This window comes from Micromesistius poutassou, assembly GCF_964030765.1.
Source record: "Micromesistius poutassou genome assembly, chromosome: 23".
NCBI classification, from domain to species: domain Eukaryota; kingdom Metazoa; phylum Chordata; class Actinopteri; order Gadiformes; family Gadidae; genus Micromesistius; species Micromesistius poutassou.
The window spans coordinates 6,582,138-6,605,757 of NC_140293.1; the positions used below are offsets into that span (position 1 = coordinate 6,582,138).

Below are 23,620 nucleotides of genomic sequence, written 5' to 3' on the forward strand. Positions count from 1 at the left end.
GCAACTCAATAAACGCCAAGACACACACGACGAGCGCACACAAGCGCATATTAACCTTTAACGAAAGACACTGAAAATTCATAAGGGCGATAATAAAACGGTATTAAACGGCAAACAACATTGAAATGCTCTCCACTCATAGCCCCTCTGCGCACACATCGACACACACAACACATTAACACACACACACACTCCTGCCAGGGAGATGAGAAATGTACAGAGAGAAAGAGGCCACACAGTCAGACATGAGAGACGCCGGAGGCAGAGAACCCAGTGCTAATCCTTTGCTCTAAATGCTGTTAAGCCTACACACTTCATAAGCATGTGCAACCACGCTTCCCTCTCTCTCCACTACATGTACAAATATTTTTCTCGTCCTTCCCACCCTTCACCATTGGCAACCCAAAAGACAAACTGGCATTTCAACCTGAAACCGCGACGGGCCGCCTGCGAGTGGCAGCACAAGCGCCGGAATGGTTTCCAGGGAGACGGAGGAGCCAACATTAAGCGGCGGTGTGTGTGTGTGTGTGTGTGGGTGTGTGTGTGTGTTTGTGTGTCTCCTATAAAGCTACTGCATTTCCCAACAGCATGGAACGGTGTCATGGAAGGGAGAACAACGACCCTAATCTATGGAGGTGGATAAATGGTAAATGGACTGCATTCATATAGCGCTTTTCTAACCAGTGGCCACTCAAAGTGCTGATGGCAGCCATGTTACCACGGGCCCATCGTAATGGATTTGGTCATTCATTCATTCATAGTTAATACATTTGATCAAATGTTTCAAAGTTCAGTGTGTGTTCTTCTTCCTGACCCCGTCCTCAAATGATTCAAATCCTTGTCATCCACTACTTTATGACGGTAAGAGGGGCACATCAGATGAGGTAAACTGACATTTTTCCTATCATAAGGGTGCCAAGGAATCAATCAGCGTTGGAACTAAATTAGAATGGTGATTGTTCAAGACTGATTCAACAGATGACCCAGTCGGCACATGTCACTATGCCTTTGTGGACAACACAACACACACTCGAGTCACAAACCTGACAGACACACACATGCACAGAATGCGTGTGACACATAAGCAGAAAAGCGTGTGGCACACAGACGCACTCACACACATACATGACCCACACACAGACTCACTCAAACATGACCCACACACACAAACATGACCCACACACACAGATGCACACAAACATGACACACTACACATGTCGGAACCGCAAGGGACAATGTGCCCAATTCTTCACTCGTGTCCTTGCAAGCGTGGAACACCTCCAAATAAAACATAAATATAAAGGCAACTACCTCCATGGGTTTTTGGTTTATTGAAATAAATGACAACTCATCCCTTGCAGTGACGTGCAATCATTACAGCGATTTGGTTTCATGTGGGAGGAGAGGTGCATCATGAGGGGGAGCTGGGCAGATTGGCACAGAGCCGCTCAAGGTTGGAAATCTGAACACTATACATCACCACCACCTAGTGGTCAGTAACTGAAACACGACTTTGCACCTCAAATTCATTGTCAAACTTTCCTGCCTTCTTAGCTAGTGTGTACCTTATAAAAAGCCATTACAAATATTATTTTATTTATTGACATTGTTTACTATACCAAACACTGATTAATAGGTTTTATTTATATTTATCACGTATATTTTCCATTCCACCTCCTCCAATATCTTACCTCTGCCAAATGAGGCACAGAGACATCTAGAACCTTCTGGAAAGGGGCAGGGTTAACCACCACAATCATTTCTACACCATGAAGGAGTGCCACATTACATCTTAAAAAGTGTCAGGTTATTCTGACCCCTATAAATCACTTCATCCTACTAGGTCACTTCCTTCTCGTTACAGCGTGACCTTATTTGGAAATCCAGCACCATTCCATGTTATTTTTTTTTCTTTCTTCTAATCTCCAAAAGAACATGAGTTTTTATACTTCTTACTGCACCAAGAAATGCATGGTTTCCATCCCTTATCCTGTGCCTCTTGTCAGAACTACAAGGATAACAAAAGCCTTTGGGTACTTAGAGCGAAAGAGGTAGAGAGAGAGAGAGAGAGAGAGAGAGAGAGAGAGAAAGAGAGAGAGTAGAGAAAGAGAGAGAGAGAGCGAGAGAGAGAGCGCAAGAAAGAGCGAGAGAGAGAGATTGTGTCTTTAGTTAGACGAGTCAGATCACTGTAATTCATAGCGTGAATATCAGTTGAAAATCCGCTATCTTTTTTAAAAAAAACGCGACTTTCAAAGTACATAAGCTGCTATGGAGATGTCCCTCATCCTCATCCTCATCCTCATCCACTTATCCGGCAGCAGCTCAAGCAGGGGGCCCCAGACTTCCCTTTCCCGGGCCACATTGACCAGCTCTGACGGGGGGATCCCGAGGCGTTCCCAGGCCAGTGTTGAGATATAATCTCTCCACCTAGTCCTGGGTCTTCCCCGGGGTCTCCTCCCCACTGGTCGAGCCTGGAACACCTCCCAAGGGAGGCGCCCAGTGGGCATCCTTACCAGATGCCCGAACCACCTCAACTGACTCCTTTTTAAGCAGAGGAGCAGCGGCTCTAATCCGAGTTCCTCCCGAGTTCCTCCCAAACTTCTCACCCTATCCCTAAGGGAGAAGCCAGCCTCCATCCTGATAAAACTCATCTGGGCCGCTTGTACCCATGATCTCGTCCTTTCGGTCATCACCCATCGCTCATGACCATAGGTGAGGATAGGAATGAAGATCGACCGGTAGATCGAGAGCTTTGCCTTGCGGCTCAGCTCTCTTTTCGTCATCGCCCCCGCTGCTCTGATTCTCCGGAGCAGGACTCATTTCCTACCCGGAGTAGGCAATCCACCGGTTTCCTGCTAAGAGTCATGGCCTCAGATTTAGTGGTGCTGATCCTCATCCCAGCCGCTTCACACTCGGCTGCCAGCCAATCCAGTGAGTACTGAAGGTCACAGGCCGATGATGCCATCAGGACCACATCATCTGCAAAGAGCAGTGTTGAGTATGCCTTCTCCAGATCCACAAAACACATGTAGACCGGATGGGCATACTCCCAGGCCCCCTCCAGGATCCTTGCGAGAGCGAAGGTCCATAGTTCCACATCCAGGGCGGAAACCTCTTCAATCTGAGGTTCGACCGGCCGAACCCTCCTTTCCAGCACCTTAGAGTAGACTTTCCCAGGGAGGCTGAGAAGTGTGATACCCCGGTAATTGGCACACACTCTCTGGTCCCCCTTTTTGAACAGGGGAACTACCACCCCGGTTTGCCACTCCTTTGGCACTGACGACGAACTGACGACGAACCACCATCAACCTCGAGCTCTGCCTCCATCATAGAGGGCCTGTTAGTCAGATTCAGGAGCTCCTCAAAGTGTTCCTTCCAACGTTCGACTACCTCCTCAGTTGAGGTCAACAGAGTCCCACCCTTACTGTACACAGCTTGGATGTTTCCACGTTTCCCCCTTCTGAGGTGTCAGATGGTCTTCCAGAAACACTTTGGTGCCGACCGAAAGTCCTTCTCCATGGCCTCTCCGAACTTCTCCCACACCCGCTGCTTAGCCTCCGACACGGCAGCGGCTGCAGCCCTTCGAGCCCACCACTATTGAGATGTGTTATCCCTTAAACACAGTTCCACAAAGCAGTGCTATGCTGCTTATTTACCTTTTCAGTGTTTTACGCAGGGGATCTTCATCAACCTAGGCCAGGCATTAAATACTGGCAAACAAACCTATTTTACTTTCATAATAAATTGTATGGTAGTATGGGTATTAGAATACAGACCAGGTCCCCATATCAGCCAATAAGAGGCTATGCATGCAGTAGCGCATGTAAACCTACAGAGGGAGGCCTCTACCATGTGACTCAATGTATCAGGTGGTGTTGGGGTTTGGGGCCAAGTTAGGATCTCAAAATTAACTTGGAATCAACATCACTCCATTCAGCTCCAGTGTCAATCAAACATATAATGTGGAGTTTAGTCAACTTTGACATTCTGCGTGGGAAATCCTATACCAGTTTGCATCAGGCTACGTGCATCAGTATGTCCACCATCCACTCACTCACACAACCAGCCTTACAATAAGCACAAACCCCACCAATCAACCACACTAAGTGGACCAAATACACACAACAATGGCGTTAAAAATGACTAAGCAAAAGGGGATTTACGCATCGTGTCATGATATGACCCAAATATTGTGACATCACACGTAAAGTGATATCACCCATAAGAGTTTGGAAACCACTCTCCACCTCATCTCCGCCTCTCCTCTCTCTGCTTGTGAGATGGGGGTGTCGAAATCGGGCTGGTGCCCAAGCATAAAGCAGGTGAAGGTGTGTGATGGTGTATAATCACATTTTAACTAAAAGTTATGAGAACGGCGCAAGGCACAAAGACACAATTTATCAATCTCCTCTGAACTTACTGACTTTCTCATTTCACACTCGCTTCCTGACAAAAGGCTTTGCGCAAACCACATTTTCTGCTTCAAGTACAAGGCCCATAAATCACTGACATGAGGAAAAGCGCTACCAGGGGCAATATCAGTGTATGTAACACATTCCTTTGAACTAACATGAGGAGAGTTAATCACGACAAACACGAGAACCCAACACAAAAGAGCAAAGAAGTTGGCTCCTTTTACTGAGCTTTTGCAATCTACTTTGTTTACTTAGTCATTATGTCCCTCATACTACAATCGGTTTGTACCCAACCTTTGAACAAACTTAGGGACTGAATTGTCCTTCCACATGCAAAAACCATCTTTTCCATAAACAAGTTGTGAAGAGTGCATTACCAACAAAGCAAAGGAAGTCAATCCAATGTAATAATGTAAGCAAATGGCTGTCGGTTTACAAGCACTTTCGTCAATCATTTTCTCTCAAGTGTAAGTCCAAGATCAAGGTAAACACTGTCTGGGACATTGCAACACACGCACACAATTAAACAAAGTCAAAGATGGCCCAAGCAATAGTAGCTTTAATCAGGGACTTACCATGTCCATGGGAGCATAGTTATTGTTGAAAGTGGGGATGCGAGATTAGCGATTGAAGCAGATTTTTCGACAGCTTTTAATCTTAACCAATAATTCTGCTCTTTTCATTGTAAAGCTAAACGTATATGCTGTATGACAGACAACTTTTAATATTAACATACATTTCTATTGGTATCTTAAGGCCCTTAGATGAGCATCATCGTCGTACTAAAAAATATCCACCATTATTTACAGACTTATATCTGCCTTTTTAATGGCTGCTATCAACACACACACACACACACACACACACACACACACACACACACACACACACACACACACACACACACACACACACACACACACACACCTGCTCCCCTGGTGGTCGTCTCGTGACTCCATCACCTCTCCTCGATGCACCAACACACAGGGTCTGTCTCAGGAAAAATTACAAAAATAAGCATTTTTGGGGTTCAACGAATTCTTGGGTTCAACTAAATGAACCCGAACTGGCCTGTTCGATACAATACCGATAGATATAGATACTGATTATATATCTGTATTACCAACCGTCTGACGACATGTATGCTAGCTCACCGTTCCTATCGAAGTTCGGTGGTTTCCCCATTCAACTGACTTTTCAATCGATTTATCTTCGATAACTTAAATCACTTTGGTCGAGGCAAAGTTGAATAGATTTAGATATCTATTTCTTTAAAAATATATATATTATATTAGCCATGAATTAGCAATTAAAGGACCATGCCAAAATTGACATTTACTGAAATAAAAGTGAAAAAGTAACGTAAAAGGAAAAGCGCCACAGGCACGAAGGCTCGCGTTGATGAACTCCCGCTGCGCAGGCTTCGAGCTCTCTGATTGGCTGGCCTGCCCTTTTCTGTGTACTACCAAAGTCCTTCTAGCCGCTGAAATTGATAATCGGATGACAGTTAACCTCACTAACAAATCTGTCACACAAAACAATAAAGAAATAAGACGACACATAAAATCGCTCGGGCCAACGCTTGGTTACCAGAGGTTAAGTTTGATGCATTAACCAGCAGACCCTATAGAAACTCGAGAGATAATTGAAGCGGAGGTATGGAATTGACTCAGTGATGGGAGCGAAGACAGCAAGGGCAGGGGTAGGCCTACATTTAGAAGAAGAAAAAAGAGAACCGGGTGGAATATGGAGGTATGGTGACAGAGTGAGGAATGACATGAAGACAGAGAGAGAGGGGGGGGGGGGGAAATGAGGGAGCGGGGGGAGAACAAGTCAGACACACTGACACTGCGGCAGAGTTCAGCTGATGGCCCCTAATGAAGTGAGCCAGCTGCGTAGGAGGAGCCCCCGTTGACAGGAACGGGGCCCCACGCTGACGAATGAAGAATTAAACACTTTCAGACACACACACACACACACACACGCACGCACACACGCACACACACTTAAACGAGACAACAGCGAAGATAAACTGTGGACACTTGAGAGAGAGCTGTCTCTGAGAGCTGATAGACTTCCACCACTGACATAATTTACCACAGACATAAGACTAATGAATACTATCGCCTCTCAATTCATTTAAGTCACAACCGTTTAGTTGAAGGGCCCAGTGACTTAGACCAGTGGGCCCCTGACCCCAACCACCTTGGCAGTCTACACGTTAAAATGGTTGGAGGGAAACTGTAAGTAACCCTGTTGCCGTTAGAGACAGGGGCTTTTCATTGACCCTTTGTACATCCGAGTAGGCCTACCCTTAGATGGATTTCCTTACTTCCATTATTTATACTGCTTTTTATACTGTACATATCGTAGTCGTGTGTTGACTGTATTCATATCTACTTCATACCATATTCTGATAACATCTACTATAAGCATTACGTCTCTGTTATCTCTAAATATATATGTAAATATTTAAGATATAAAGAACTCTAACTCCCCCCTGTGGCAAAATATAGATTTTTTTTTATTGAAATGGCTTCTCACTTCTGAATGGTGGTGAATGTTAAGTTAAAGTAATGATAGCTAATACTAGATACAAATAAGAAAGCAGAGCGTAATGCGCTGCGGTGAATTGGATGATGGAAAACGGGGTAGAGCAATGTTGATATTTCTATGGAACCTCAAACATTTAGTTTTAGAATTATAATCTTAAACCAAATTATACAACAGTTAGTTCCGACCGGTCCCAACCGAGCAATTTGATTGGACAACGAGACATTCCATAGTGCTGATATACAGTATAACAGCACTGGGACTTTTCACAGACATAATCACTCCGCTGTACGGGCGTTCTAATAACCGTTATTAGCTAACGTTACATCAGCTGTTAAATAGCCTATCTTAGATTGTGGCAAACTTTGCACGGTAAAGATGGACATATTTCCAAAAATAAAATTTGATTTGAACTATGAATGGTCATCATCAGACTCGGAGGACACAGAGTAGCGAGCTTGTGTCTAGGAATGTTTATGTACTGTATATGTGTTGCCTGGCAACAGCCTAGTCTCCCTTCAGTTGCGGAACTATTTTTGTTGGCGGAGCCGAATAAATGATTACTAAACAAACAAATCATAATCTCTTGTTTCTTATTACTGTTAACTAATAAAATGTGCTCGTAGCACTGTTGTATAAAAGCAATATCACACTCGAGGTCGTGCTGTTGTACTGTATATCAGCACGGTGTGATTATCTGCGGCACTCGGCCTGCGGCCTCGTGCCTACGACCGAATCACAGCCGTGCTGATATACAGTACAACAGCACTCCCTCTCGTGTGATATTGCTTAAATGATCAATTATAGATTCTGTATTGAAAACAGAACCATAAGCGATTCCTCTGAACAGTTTTGTCTTTTTTTTATTATGCGAGTATCAGCCATTGAAAGGCAAAAGTTGCAGTTCAGTCAAATATGCTGCAAGAGGCAGCAACGCGCTAGGCATCGGGGGACACCCAAAATGACAGACCACCGCATAAATAAAATGGTTTAATAATTAATACAAACAAAATATCTTGTTACAAAACAATCCTGAAAATCAAAGAATTTTACAGATAATTGTATTTCAAATGGTCGAGAACATAGAAAAGTACAAAAGGCACTGTGCAGTTTACTCTGTCCAAAATGTACAAAACAGTTGATACCATCGAAAAACTGTAAAAGACATCTCCAGCATTTTACCAAGTAGAGGATGAATATTCAGGAATGGGACCAAGCAAAATAATCAGTTAAAAATAAGCATTTCCATTCCCAAAGACATGCTCAAAAGCGTCTACACTCTTCGCCAACGTGGATTGATAGTAAAAGGCATTAATATAGTGATAGCACTGCTACATTTGCCCATACAAGGACCTATAAAAAAACAAAAGGAGTATTTGAAGGGAGTGTTAAGACATAGTACATAAAATAAAGTGGAATGCAGCATTATGTTACACATCAAACCTATAGGGATGGTTGACTTTGTAGCTTGGAGAGAGAGAGAGAGAGAGAGAGAGAGAGAGAGAGAGAGAGAGAGAGAGAGAGAGAGAGAGAGAGAGAGAGAGAGAGAGAGAGAGAGAGAGAGAGAGAGAGAGAGAGAGAGAGAGAGAGAGAGAGAGAGAGAGAGAGAGACTGGGGTGTGTGCAGAAAGAGCATTAGCCAGATACCTGTTCACCAATAAAACAACAAACACCACATTCTCGCCCTCCAACTGGGCTCTATCTTAGTCCTTCTCGTATCCTATACATGTGCAATTTAACCCACAACAATCTCCTGCCATCTTGAAAACATGACAAATAAACAAAAAATAAAAAATAAAAATAAAACAAATCCAGGACCTTAAACATAAAGAAAACAACAGCATTAGGATTTATTTACGGCCATCACATTCCAGGCCAACAATTCACAAGCTTCCCATCGATTGAGCAAAAGGTAGATTGAATGGAATCATGGATTCATATTTTAGGTTGAAGTCATGCTGACGACCTCTTAAGGGACGGGGAGTTAAGGGGAGGGGGAGTTAGGTGGCTGTATTTTATAATAAGACATTCTGGTACAGATCCTCTGTGTGTGTGTTGTGAGATGTTCCCCGGTGAGGCACGCCCGGAACCGTTTCAGGTGCGGTTGGTTTTCCCGAAGCTCCTGTTGGTTTAACCGCTACCCGCTGTGGGGGCTTTGAACCGCAAGGAGACAGAGCGCTCTTTATAATTTATTTATCCCCGTTTACTCCCGCTGGTGAGGATTTGTTAATATGACTTTCAAATGAGTCCACTATTCATAAACACTCCGCTCTCTCAGTTCAGACTCCCCCCAGAGAAAAGGCCATCCACATTTATTCAGCTCAAAAAGTGCTTAAAAGTCACGCAGTCACATAGCAAAGTCATGTACCGAAAACAAACTCCACAGATCTTTTTTTAAACCAATTATTTCTGTAAATTTGAAAAAAAAAAAAAAAACTCACCGAAGTAATTATTGCAAGGCATGAAGAAGGCTCTTTGGGATAAGACGGTATGCCGTTATCTAGCTTAACTTGCAACATGGCGACATTCTAAGATACAAATCTACCACTCTTCCACCCTCTGCTAATGAGTGTACTTACAGCACTGGAATGCCTTCTAAGAACATGGAGGAAAACACGATTAAAGAAGACCTCTCACAACTTAATAACATCGGAAAATGCAATGGCATTAAGAGGATGAGCTATGAGTGACGTTAGCACTGCGCTAACACAGTCTGGTGTGTTATGGCTTCCGAACGCTTCAGGAAATTTGTGTTAAGGTTGTATTTACAAAGCCATAAGGAGGAACTGGTGCTCGTAACATTCTTTCAATGTCGTTTTCGGGAATCGATTTCTTTGGCGCTTCGGATTTTCTGTGCAACGGGAAGATGAGTCGATCAAGCATGTTGAAGTCTCCCCTTCACTCAGAGGATTTAATAAAAAAATAATAATAAAAAAAAATCACAGATTCGTCATTGTCCTTCTGCACAGTGTCTTCCTCACATTTGTTGCTCTGACTCAGAGGAACTCAGAGGAACCCGTGTTCATCAAGTCCTTTAGGAGTCACCGGGTTCCACCTCGCAGCACTCTTTGCCGTAGAATAACCTAGAATCATAAAAATATACAGCTTAAGTACAACATCTCAAAGGCATTTCAATACAAGCTAACGGCGAGTACAAGAACGCATTTATGCATTTTTCGCATTCATGCAACTTCTCAAGTATGCATTTTTCTGAATATTTACCCAGCTCCGTTCTCCCTCTCCCGGGTTCCGGCACTCGCCGCTCCACCGTGGGCAGGCGGCGTGCCTCGGCATCGCTCTCCCCCGACGACACCTGCCGCTCCTCCCCCCAGGCCTCCGTCACGGCGTGCAGCGGGGGCCGGCGGTGGTACTTGGCCCGGTACGTGTCTGTCATGCAGCCGTCCACCGAGAAGTAGGTGGTGGGGAGCTTCACTTCGCTCGGCGGCGTGGCGGCGGCGGGTGGCGTCCCCGTCCCCGGAGAACCCCTTCTCGCTGTCGCTGGCCGAGAGGTCGTTCCGCTCCTGGTCCGAGGACCCCGACTTGGAGCCGCCCGAGCTGGAGTCGGACGAGTGCTTGTGGTCGGGCGTGGCCTCCATCCAGCGGCGGAAGGTGGGGTGCGTGGTGGACAGGAAGGGCGCCGGGGGCGAGGACGGGGAGTCCCGAAGCCGGTCTGCGTCGCCGCCGAGACCCGGGAAGTCGCTGGGCCAGCTGATGAAGTCCTTGGGGGGCAGGGGCGGCGGAGGCAGGGGGTCATCCTGCTCGGAGAAGGGGCCGGCCAGGTCGTCGGAGCTGTTCCACTCTGAGCTGCTGGTCTTGGCCAGGTAGGGCGGCTCCGGGCTCCCGTCCACGTTCTCCTCCCGGTCGCTCTCCGGGCTGCTGATCTTCTCCAGGCGGCCCGGGGTGTATCGGAAGGCTCTGGTCCTGTGGATTAGGGTGTATTCAATTTTACCAACCGGTCATTTAAAAAAATTGCGACTTTGATTGCGATTTTAATTTTTATTCAAAATTTCCTTTTACCTTTGCAAGCACGACGTGGACATCGGATCGGGATCCTTGAGATCCTGTGGTTTCCGTCCACGGTCACCTAGAGGACAGGCAGGAAACGTAACGGCATTACACACGGATAATAACTACAGCCACAGCGGTTAGTCCCCGGCCAGACAGACACCAGCCCGTCGGCCATGGCCCGTCAATAAACAAATAAATTGCGGGAAATAAATAAACAAATAAACTGGCTTAACATCTGTCATGATGGGTTTATATCTGAGAGAGGCTACTGCCGCGTGCCCTCTCTCCCTCTCTCTCCCCCACTCTCCAAAACATGTTAGATAATCACGCAGGGGTCAGTGTGGGGGCTTGCGCCGGTACACAGACAGTGGCGGTGTAGCGGTCTAGTGCAGAGTGCCCCGTGGCTCTCCATGTTCCGTCGCTGGCTGACCCCGCCACGCAGAGGGCTACCCCCGAAAGGGAAGCTGTGTCGATGTTCTGGCCCCGGTTAGCCTTGCACTCACTCTGCCAACGATAGCAGAGTTAGCGCCAACGCTACACAGAGGGAAAGGACGAGAAGCGTGTAAACAAAATAGGGGGTGGGTGAACCGCCACATTGATTTGGGGGGTGGATTTCCCCACTACGTCCCATTAATGCATGTCCCATTCTCTTTGGTTTGTAGATTGAAATAACGGAAATATGTTTGCAAAAGTCGTCTGCTTAACCGATTAAGATAACTGTCAGTGAACTGCATGGGTGTGATTCACAACGCCCAATCAGAAGACAGCATTAAAGCTCTGGGACCAGTAAGGAACTTGGAGTAACATCTGTGGCCTGTCAGTCTGTCAAAGCACACACACGCGCTCACACACACACACACCACTATTTTAGCCGTAGGGCACCCTCAGTTGGAGTATTAAGCAGCTAAATCCTTTGTGCTGGCGCGCAATTACACTGGAGGGTCGGACTAGGGACTCCGTCCCCCACAACCCCCCAACGCGGCTGCATCTTTAAGCTGATAACTCCCCCCATGTGGCAGCATTTGTTTTGCTCCTGTTGACAAGCGACTGTAAACAGCGTAATGCTGTAGAAATCACTGGAATGCGTTTTTGCTGCACCCCGGCCCAGTGGCCTGGCCCGGGGAACGATTCCCTGTGAGACATTAACTTGTATATTGCTCCGGTGTCTCCATTTGCACACGGATCTCTGACATCAGGACGCCATTACACTAGTGAACGAACTGCCTGAGCACATTTGACGTCCATGTGTACAAACGCACGCACGCACCCCCGAAACACATCGGAGCAACCGGCAGTTATTCATGTAGAAATGTGACCAGATATTCATGAGTCGGACTCTTGTGGTGAAAAATAACTCCACAAATTCATTCAAAGTTAATGCAACTCTGCTTAATTTGTCTCCAGTTCCATTTTGGATGCCAGCGCATACGTATTCAGAGTCAGCACTTTGAAAGAAATGCCCGCAAGACCTCAGACGGGTTAGAAAAATTACATAAATATATATATATGAAAAGGCACGCGTGGTGCTTGGTCCCTGTGTTCATGCACACACATATATATTCATACATCATGTATTCATGTATGCAGATATGTCTGTGGAATGAAACCACAGATGTGTCCACGCCTGACGCCATTCCAGAGTGAAGGAACACACACACACACACAAATACACACACACACACACACACACAGGCAGACACACATTCACGCACACAGACAGAGGCACACAGACAGACACGCACACAGACAGACAGACAGAAGCACACACACACACACACACACACACACACACACACACACACACACACATGCACGCAATCCAGTCATCATCTCCACACACACAGTCACATCTGTCTGTCTGGGCTGATGAGGTCACGTCTGCTTGTGGCGGAAGTGGTGGGGAGGATAAACAAGCCACTTGACACGTTTCAATTATTGATGCTGGAGTCTGTCTTTCATTTGACACGAGGAAGCAGCCTCCTCACCAACCACGAGACATTCAGTGGGAACCTTTTGACAGCGCTTAGATGTTGCTGTCGGCGCACCGGCGAGACAACCTGTTCCTGTACTTTTAAGGTTTATTTTAACTCTACAGAGAGGAGATTTGTTACTCCTCTCATCATTAAATTGCATGTTGTGGCATATTTACTAGTCACGTCCATGCGGTTATGCACGGAAGGAAAAAATCCAAACTCAGGCAGGGTGTCAAAGTGTCCGCACTTTGAATAATATTCCAACAACATCAATTATTAACTTGCAGCTGAATATAGTTTGGTTTTGCAGACGGATGAGGCTGGATTTTAGATTACACCAGATTACCGTAAACAGATTACGGCAACTTTAAAAAAAAATCTGGCACAAAAGTAAGATGAAACCTAGACACATGTTCTGTCTGGCTCGTCGCAGTCCTAGACGTCAAGTTTCCAGACATATTGGATGTCAATGTTTTGATTTGTTTCGAACATGCCCCCAAAGGGTTTTCTCAATGCCCATTGGCTAGAGGGGCTGGAAGTGTGAGATCATGGGTCGATTCCCTTCAGAAGGAACTAGACAAAAATAGTCAGCATGTCTTAGTTTGCTCTTCCTTTCTCCCTCACTTCTATTATCTTGTGTGTTAATATGATCCAACGGCCTGACGACCCTCTGTATAAATGTTCTCTCACCCAGGGGCGGAAACACATCGCAGCCTTGCTAAGTAGAATCTATTCTCTTTACGGAACAAGAACGAACACACACACACACACAGAGGAAAGATCGCATCATAAGGAAAGACCCCCAAGGGAGCAAGAAACCACCCATCACTAATACACTCTTAAGAATGATGGAATAAGGTTATATTTTGCCGACTTTATGGAGAAAATAAATGTCTATACATGAGGAGAGGCCAAGTATGGGAGTAAAATGTTCCACAAGTCGATGAAAGGATAGGATGCTGGCGGTTCATTCAGTGGATCAACCTGGTCGATCCCAGGCACCTCGGTTCATGTTCTGGACACCGGATCGGCGACAGCCCGCCCACCTCTGCCCAGCCGGATAAATCAGACAAGTTCCTGAGTTACAGCCTCAAAGTCCCACACCGGAATGCCTGGACTTGCGGTAAAGACATATTTCAGCCTTTGGAGTTTTTTGGAAGTGGTGAGGGGGGGGGAGATATAAGATTGACTAAAGTACAGTCTGCTGTGGATGAGACGGACTAGCTACAGTAGAGGACAGCCGGCCGCAGGCCCCAAATATATTGGAGGGACACGGCTTAACAGCTTTTGAGGTAACCCACTACCTTAAACCCCTTGCTATGAAACCATAAAGTCCTTCCTCTTCTGAGTTTCCTGAGTTATACTTTCACTGGATGTACAAGAACGAAACATGCTAAGAGAACAGGTTCTGGAACAGGCAACCAAGGCGGGCATGCTTTTTCATCCAGCAGGTCAGGTTGCCAACACAGAAATCAAATGAATTGCGCCACCCTAAATATCAATATATGGTCTGTCTGTCTGTCTGTGAATCTGTGTCGGTCGGTGTCTGTGTGTGTATAAGTGTGTGTCTCTATGTGTCTATGTGTGTCTGTCTGTCTGTGTCCGTGTGTGAGAAGGTTTGTGTGTGGAGTTATCGCAGGCTTCCCAGGAAGGCCGGCCCACGCCAGCGTACCACAACTGAACCTCAGCCAACTGGTCCGCAGACACACAGAGTCTGTCGAAACCATTTACCAGCAGCTGCTCACAAACGCTTTACACTAGAAAAATAAGTCAGGGCTGAGGATCATGCTCGGCCAAAATCAAGGCCAAGATGATGGGCGTGTGATAATTGAACCTATTTTGAGTTATCTTCCACTGCCTAGTACCTTGGAACTCCCAAATGTAAATCAAATATTACACGGCACCCACAGAAACACCATAAAACATTTACAAGTCTCCTCACAAGCAGTTGTTAATAAGAACGACCCCATCGTGAACTTTGGCATTTGACTCCAGGAGGAAATCTTTAAACCGTTCAGGCATGCCACATTAGCAGACCTTTTAACAATTAATGTAAAACCCTTGCTTAACAAGAAACTAAAAGGGCACCATGAGAAAACATGGCCCAAACAACGTCACAGAGATGAGTCATGCCTGGCTGGGCACAGCCTGGCGCGGCGGCAACCTCAGCTCAAAACCCGCTCCCCCCCGCTCATGAGCGTGGGAATTAGTGACGGCCTCTTCACAGGTTTTGGATGTGTGACCTTCCCTTTCGGTCTCTGGGTCGATACATCACCTCCGTGTGCCAGACGAGGGGACAGCAGGAGTCTGACAGGCGTCTCAGACTCTCACTGGGTTAATGTCAGCGCGGCGGTTTGTTTAGGAGGACGGAGTGTTATCGCGGCCGGACATGTTCAGGCTTTTCCGACAAGCGGCCGCGGTCAAGAGGGTTAAAATGTGATTTTGCTGAATAAATATTATTTTGAGTCATTCCTGTTTCTGCTGGGATGCAGCAGCAGGGCAAACACACACACCCCGGTGTGATGAGTGTACCTGAAAAAAAATCGAGACACTCAACATACAAAATAGAATATTTATCGGATAAAATAACAATTATCATACAGAGAACACATTTCTCATGGCGATAAAACACATTTTCTATTCTTTGGCAATTTTCTGAGCAATGCAGGTTTTTTTTGTGACATATTAACTTTGTTCTGCGAAAAGAAGGTCAAGTTTAGTAAAGGAACAAACCGCAGTGTTTCCACGCTATCCAACGGCCTGACCTTAACCATACGCACGGATGATAAATCAAGGTAATGACCCATTGTAGGGGAGCGATACAGTGGCTGGATCACGGTAAGAGTGGTTAAGGAAGTCCACGCGAAACAACAATGCTTGTTTTATGAAAGACGGATGGCCAGTGCAGCCTTATTTGTAGAATTACAGATAATTACTATTTGGTGTTGACTTGGTGCTGCAGGAGATAAACCCAAAGGGGTGCGGACAAAGGGCGGTGAGTCCCATAACAACAGATAATGATAATAATAATCGCAAACACACATCAGTAATCATATCGGCAAATTATAAGACTGGAAAATGGTAATAAATCATGGGAAAAGCATCCCACAGCCCTCAAATACACCTTTGTGATATGGTAAATAGATGGCTGAAAGTCCAAACCAAGTACACGCATTACTCGGGAGATGTGGCGCAAAGGAAAATACAACCACACCCCGATGTACTGATATTAAAAAAGGTTGAAGAAGCATTGTCTTGCCAACTGAGAAACGCAAACCAGAACTAGCAGAGACAGCAGGGCTGTTTATGCTGCAGCAGGTTTGTTAGGCAGTAGACTATTAACAAGAAGGAGAAGTCAAGCTTGTTTCTTAAGTTGTCTCACCGATAACCCAGATGACCTCACCGCACTGAACAACACTTGATGAGAAATAACAACCGCAAGGCGAGAGGCCACGCCCGTGCTCAGAAATGCAGGTCAGAAGCGGGTGTGTTACGCATGTCGCTCCATGTGGTGACGGTTTCACAGCCGTGTGTGTGTCCGCACGGTGTGGTGCGGTGTGTGTTCTGGGATAATGAGCAGTGGGTGAGAGAAGCTGTTCATTATTTAGTGGAAGCGGTACGTATACGCGCCGTGCCGTGGGTCGCAGGGCACACAGCGCTCTGAAAGGGTTTGAAGGTGTTTGCACACGGCCACAGCAGACACCCCACTTCAACGCCGGTCCTCATCAGCCAACGTTGCGTAGCTGGGAGCCGGTGTTTACCGGAGCGGTGTGCAAACATCTGAAGGAGTTTTAGAGACGACGAGGAGCTGAGGACTCGGAAAAGAAAGGGTGAGCTTGCCGCTTAAAGTGAGACGAGGTAAACAAGGTTTTGCAGTGTAAATAGACTGCGTTTATACCGCGCTTTTCTAACCAGTGGCCACTCACAGCGCTATACAATATTACCCTGAGTGTTCTCGTCGGTAGCAGTCAGGGTGAGGTGCCTTGCTCAGCGACACCTCGAACCAGCAACCTTCCGGTTACCAGCCAACCCACTCTACCTCCATCGGTAGAAATTAACACGTATAAACATCTTCCCAGCCGGTGCAGCTTTTGCACAATAACACAAGAATGTATTGTGTCAACTGCTCTTGTGACACACATAATTATGACCTGGAACAAAAAAGGTGTGTCTAGGGTGAAAGACCAGTCACTTACCGTAGGAGAAGGAGGAGAGCGTGACGTCAGCGTTGACATCGTTGCCTCTTATCTGCTGATAGGGGTCCCTGAAATACAAAGAGACCAGCAGGGTTTATGAGACGCTGCACTGATATGATCCCGCTCTTCACCCCATGAACCACTTTAACAGATTGAACACTGAGCCCTCGTAACTGGCCTCCGCGACATCAACCATCTCCTTTTGGTTTCTTTCGGAGTGCATTGCAGAGATGCGATGTGAAAACATCTGCCCGGTCACCCATTCAGCTGCCCCTGTCCCTTAATCACAGATATCACTACTGCAGAAGGTCAACATCGCATTAATCACTAAATGGATCATAGCCATTATTAGCCATTAGCTGTCTCTATGGAAGCCTTGTCTTCGGCGTGTAGGCTTGTTCATTGTTGTGCGGAGCCAGGGATGCAATAACGTCTCCTGGCCCTTTCCAGTATCTGCCTTGAAAAAACATTTTTTTATAGAAAACACTTTCACTAACAGGATTAAAAAGAAGCTTATGCTGAAATACTGGACGCAATAGTACCAGTGAACGCACAGGGCAGCACCCCAATAAATACCCCCGCCGGTATAAAACAAGCGATGCACAGGCTGATGAAAACCATTAACACGGGGGTGGGGTGGTGGTGGGGGTGGGAGGGGGGGTGGGCGTTTCCCTTCTCACCTGGCCGGGTGGAGCTCAGGTATGGGCTTCAGCTCTTTGGAGGAGATGTTCTCCACTGAGGGCGAGCTGGCCGATCCGTTGCTCAGCCGGTCGCTGCTCTCGTAGCCCGACTCCGTCCGCTGGAACTTCCAGTGGTCGCTGTGCACCTTCAGCGCCGTGGGGACCCCCTTAGGGGGGCGGGCCCGGTCCCGGTCCCCAGTCGGGGCCCACCCCCCTTTGCTGTCCGAGTCCAGTGAGATCCGGCTGCCCCCGATGTCCTGGCGGCACTCGTCCTCGTAGATGGTCATCAGGCTCTTGGGCTTGTGCTCCTCCCGGCTCCCCCACGCCACCGGCTCCCGGTCCGGTTCCCTGTCCGGTTCCCGGTCTTGCTCCCTGTCCTGTTCCCGGTCCCTGTCTCGCTCCCGGTCCCTGTCTCGCTCCCGGTCCCGAGACGGGGAGTGGCTGTTGGGCCTCCTCCTGCCGGGGCTGGCTGGCCTCCGGTCCGGCCTGGACGAGTACGCGCTGCCGCTGCCGGCGCTGATCACGCTGTCCACGTTCAGCACCTCCCGCATGGGCTTCCAGGGCCGGCTGGAGCGCCCGCTGCTGCTGGAGTAGTCCCGGGAGTCCTGGCTGCTGTCCGTATCGTACCCGTTGGACAGGGGGTCCAGCCTGCGGAGGCTGTGGTGCCCACCACCACCACCACCGCCACGAACACCACGAACACCCCCATTGTTGTTGCTAGGGGCCCCGCGCAGTGCGCTAGCCACAGCGGGCGGGGGCTCTTGCGTCCTGGGGTGGGGGCGGGGGGGGTCGTGGGGGCGCGGGGGGTCGTGGGAGCGCGGGGGGTCGTGGGAGGCCGGTCGGCCCCCGATGAAGGCGTGGCGCTCGTTGCGCGTGGAGCCCTTGCCCTGGCTGTTGTACAGGCGCGTCGGCAGGTGCTGCTTGAAGCCGTTCCCCGGGGGGGAGGCCGAGCGGCACACGGGCCGGTCCGGAACGGGGTCTGCGTGGGAGAGAAAGGGAGAGACAGGGAGAGAAAGGGAGGTTCTGTATGAGAGGGCAACTTGGTGGCAGTTGGGGTTTCAGTTGGTTTATGCCAACCCATTATTCAACTTCCTCCTTTCACTTAACAAGAAATAAATGATACAATGATGAAAACAATACAATCTAGAAGAAACGCAGGAAACGATTCAAATCTCCAACCCAGGCGATTGTAACAAAGACAAACTTCTGACCGCGCATGTCACCCTCTCTCTCACCCATCCCCCTCTCTCTCCTGCTGACCTTGCGTTAAACAAAACCCTTCAGTGTCATCAAGTTCCAGAGAACAGGAGAAACAAAGTGATTCCCACTGTCACCTTGACCCTTCACGGTCGGACACAAAGACGCCCCCGCCCAGCGCACACACTCAGACCTGTGTGTGTGGAATACGGAGCGGGGCGGTGGGGCGGTGGGGGGGGGGGGGCGGGGGAGTGTCTGACGGGGGCTGCTGGGCACTGCCAGCGGAGGGGTGGAAGGTGTAAATAAAGGACACCAGGGGTCCAGTTTTCACACCACCGTGTGCCCGAGGAGCGGCGGGGCCAAGGAGTTCAACGCGTACTTCGTGTTGACTTTACAAAATGTATATTGGGAACAGCACAGGGTAGGAGGTAAAATGAACGATTCAAGGTGTCACTGGGATTCGACGGTGTACCTTAACTTGGGACTGAACAACGGTGTGTGAGGGGGTGAGTCAGTGAATGAGGGTGTGTGCGCACACAAGCATCATACTGCTTTACTGTTGCAGACTCATGCTTATTTCAGGATTTCTTAACAGAACCTGGTCCTGTGGTCAACCATTATCAGGCATGAGGAATACAAAAGGGAATTATGGGATGCATGACACTACCTGTGAGGTAACCTCTGAGAATATCATTAGGTTTCCATGAATTGAGCCTACGATCAAATGTTAACAAGACTCAACAGGCAGTTAGCGATGTCTGATTGATTTGAAATTCTCATTTGACAAAGAATTGTGATTAACTAGTAAATGTGTGGCATTCAGATGTGTTGAAACTACCGTTTATCCTCTGCTCCACGCCACTAAATAGGACACAAGAGGATGTAGGCCAATGAGGAGAAGTTAAATCGTTAATGAAAAACAGACTCTGCCCCACACCCCACACCAACTTTAAATAATTGATAAGCCCGTAACATATAGGCCAAAGCTACAAAAATCAAACAGAATATTGAACAGGAACAAATTGAAATCCTTTTGTCGCCATACACACAACCCAGAAGAGATCTGCCTTCTCCCTAAACAATCTCCAATAACCTCCAGCAAAAGATGAAACCAGTCAATGGAAGACAACATCTTCCAGCCCTCTGTGCCAGGACCACACTGTGCTCCATTAATCTCCAAGGCCACCTCGACACCGCCTCACCATTAGGACACATTCACCCCAGAGACGGGACCCGACATCCCCCCTCAGCGCCCGGTCTCAGACGCCCCCACCTCGGGAAACCAAGCACCCTCAGACTGTTGCACTCCGGCGCTAAATCAAAACACGTGACGTCACCGAGATTCATCAGCGTCTCTCGAGGTAGAGTGCACCACCGGCGCGGACGGTAATTGCACCGACGTCACCTTGGCCAGCCGCACTGTTCATCACGGCTCGCCGACACCGGCATGCTGACCGCATGCCAGCGTAATTGGGAGTAAAGCGCGCGCTAACGGGCTAGGGTTAGCGCGGTTGACTTGGTCGACGTCATCCCCCCCCAGAGGATTCTTAATTGGAATCGGTGGAAAGGGGCAACGGGGGGACATGGGAGTTAAACCCCTTTCCCAAAACGTGATGAATCTGTGGGAGACCAGGAGAGACCAGGAGGGGAGAGAACAGGAGAAGCCCCCTGCATCTCTCTGCATGAGATCTTTTTGTTTTGGTCTGAGGTTTGCCATTAAGCACACCAAAAGGAACGACGTCTGAAAGTGGGATGCATAAAGAAAACATGAAATCCATTAGGGAGGAACAAGAGTGTTTTCTGTTTACGTATTCTCCCACTCCTCAGTGAGTCAGAGCGAGGGAGGGCAGGCATGGACAGACGTCAGTGCTTAATCCCCTTTCTGACACATTGCTTCCAGACGGCCGCTTACATAAGCGCCAGACGAGCGAGACGCTGGCCCCTGGATTCACGTTGGCCCCGGCGACCGGTGTCAACGTCACACATGCAGGCACCAACAACTTTCTTTGAACAACCTTGGACCCTTAAGCAAAAGCTTAAAAAAAAAAAAGCTTTTGCAAAGGTTGATCCATTCTCTTGCCCCCCCACATGGAGGTGTGGGTGTGTGTTTCTCTTAGTTTGTACCACCAGCATCGACTTGTGACCTGCGCCTGGCTCTGAAATACATAATTGTGTTTTCTAATCAGACGGATACAATGCACATATAAAATCAGCCTGGATGTCCTGGATGATGTACCTTCTTCGAAAAAAGGTACATCTGCTGCCCCACTAATACAACAAACCTTTGAGGCGGCTCTCTGTCCTCCAGGGTCCCGTCCGGTCGGGGTCTCGTCTGGGAAGGTTAATCCCCCGGACCTCTCCGCCTCGCTGGGCTGCTTCTCTAGAGATCTCCCTGAGGTTCCTCTTCGGGTCAGCGGAGTCCAGCTTCCCCGAAACTAAAACAGAACAAGGTGAAGGATTCGGTTTTTACGGATTTTTTTTTAATGGATCGACAAGAATGTATGCAACAAAAAACAAACGTAATAACATTACACAGAATTATCATTTAAAGAGTAATGAGCAAGATGTTTCATAGTGTGTTGAATCCTTATGGTCAGGGATAACCCAATAAGAAGGCAGATGTCAGACTGAGAACTCCCATAGACCCACAAAGAAAGAGACTTATTTACGACTTTTCCCACTGCTACTGCTACTACTGCTGCTTAACACCCATTATTGAGGCGGCCCCAGTGATTCCCCCTGCAACCAGCGGCCGGTTGCTGAATGCGTAGGAGGGAGGGAGGGAGGGAGAGCAGGGGCGGGAGACTGTAAAGCAGATCGATGCACGCATGGCACGCGTTCTGCTGTGCAAGGGGAAAGCCATCGAGGCGGAAGGCGGGCCGATGCCAAAAGGCATATCTCTGCACTCTGCCTCTGAGGGAGTCAGCAGCAGCAGCATCTCACAGAGAAGCGCAGGCCAAGCCCGTTATAGGGACCAGGAGCGACCACGAAACCTTCACACAACCAGCCACACAACACCAACTCTGCATATCAACTGAAATTGTGCCTTCATCAATGTTGAACATTTATTGTAGTTTCTTTTCGCTTTTGATACACAACAAATACATTCACAAATGAGGCATATCAGTGCGTATCGACTAAACAGCAAAATACTGCATCGAACATAAGCCGCACTTGCTAAGAAGGAACTAAGGCTTGAAAACAGCCAACCTTTATATGGACAGGCTGTAGAAACGCAGGCTGCAGACGCTTATTCTGAATTTAAAGTACATCAAATCATATCCGAGGGCCCCCGACGTGTTGCTGAAAGTTGCAAAGACTCACAAAGACACTCTTTTGATCTCTATTTTAAAACAAGACCCACTTAAGTTAAAAAAAGACACACTGCTTTGATCATAAAACTATAAAGGCGGTTTAAATCGGCTAAATACCCAATTAGCAGTCTGTTATCAGTAGGTAACTTGTTCAACCTGTTGCAATTGGGGATTACCATTTACCATGTAGCAAACTTTTTGAAAGGTATTTGTATAGAATACAGGGCCTAATCACTGCGGAGCGAAATCGCCACGTGGCAAAATCGTCGCCAACCGACTTCGGTCAAACACCTTTGTATAAAGGCTGCCTTTGTATATTTGCCGCACAACCCTCATTTGTCTGAAAAACGTGTATACAGGCCGGGGTCTACATCGTGTGACTACGGTTCTGCACATGGGCCAGGCTGACCTTGGACTTTCCTCGCTCACGCCTATTGCTGTGTTTACTCTCCCCTCCGGCAGTGTCTGTCTTTCAAAGACCCAGACTGTTTACTCATTATGTCACATCCCCCTGTTACGCTAAACCCCTCCTCGCCGTCGTGGCTGCTGATATCAGTATGCAGGCACACGGGCAACCACTTCCGTCTGAGCCCCGCTCCGCTAACAAGTGTCCCTAATCCCGCCAGGCAGATTTGATTCAACACAGAGGCCTGTTTTATCATCTCTCCATACGGCGGTCGTGGTCGTTCATCCGCACCCGTATTAACAGATTTCACACTACAGGCTTCAGATCCGATACGTGCAGAAACACACACTCCGGCACGTTGTGTAAGGAAGAGCGATACTTTGGCGTAATCGCAGAACAAATGTGACGAATCCCTTTTAGTGATGCGCCCTTAGCGAGTGAGTCAACCCCTCTCCTCATCTGCTCTATGCTCTCGCCATTGTTCTGGGATACGTTATTCCTTCAACTCACTTCAAGTCATTTCTTGTCAGCAAACAAAAAAAGTCTGAGCGATATGAAACGGGACCAGACAGCCTAGTGGTTCCCCTTGCGACCATCAGTGGAAGGGTTGTTGGTTCGATTCCCTAATATCCGCAGCCTACCTGTAGGCAACCTTGAGCAAGACTACAAACCCCCTAACAGTTAGGGGGTTAGGTGCCTTACTCATGGATGAGAAGTTAGGGCCTAACTGCTCATCCTTGAGCAAGGCACCTAACCCCCTAACTGCTCATCAAGGACATGTATCCGGATCCACTTTGAGTCACTTTGAATAAAGGCCTCTTCTAACTGACTTAGTAGCAAACACAACACTATGATTATCATGATGAGGACGGGTTTCTC

General features: G+C 47.8%; 1 protein-coding gene across 1 annotated transcript in view; it reads right to left on the reverse strand.

The window, feature by feature from the left end:
• Positions 1 to 7,945: 7,945 nt before the first annotated feature.
• Positions 7,946 to 23,620, reverse strand: part of usp53a (ubiquitin specific peptidase 53a) — a 36,734-nt gene continuing 21,059 nt past the window's right edge. Inside the window, 7 exon segments of the mRNA XM_084487409.1 lie at positions 7,946 to 10,050; positions 10,190 to 10,424; positions 10,426 to 10,888; positions 10,985 to 11,051; positions 17,145 to 17,212; positions 17,825 to 18,803; positions 21,304 to 21,456. Coding sequence (XP_084343535.1) covers positions 9,974 to 10,050; positions 10,190 to 10,424; positions 10,426 to 10,888; positions 10,985 to 11,051; positions 17,145 to 17,212; positions 17,825 to 18,803; positions 21,304 to 21,456 — 2,042 coding nt within the window. The 3' untranslated portion in view covers positions 7,946 to 9,973.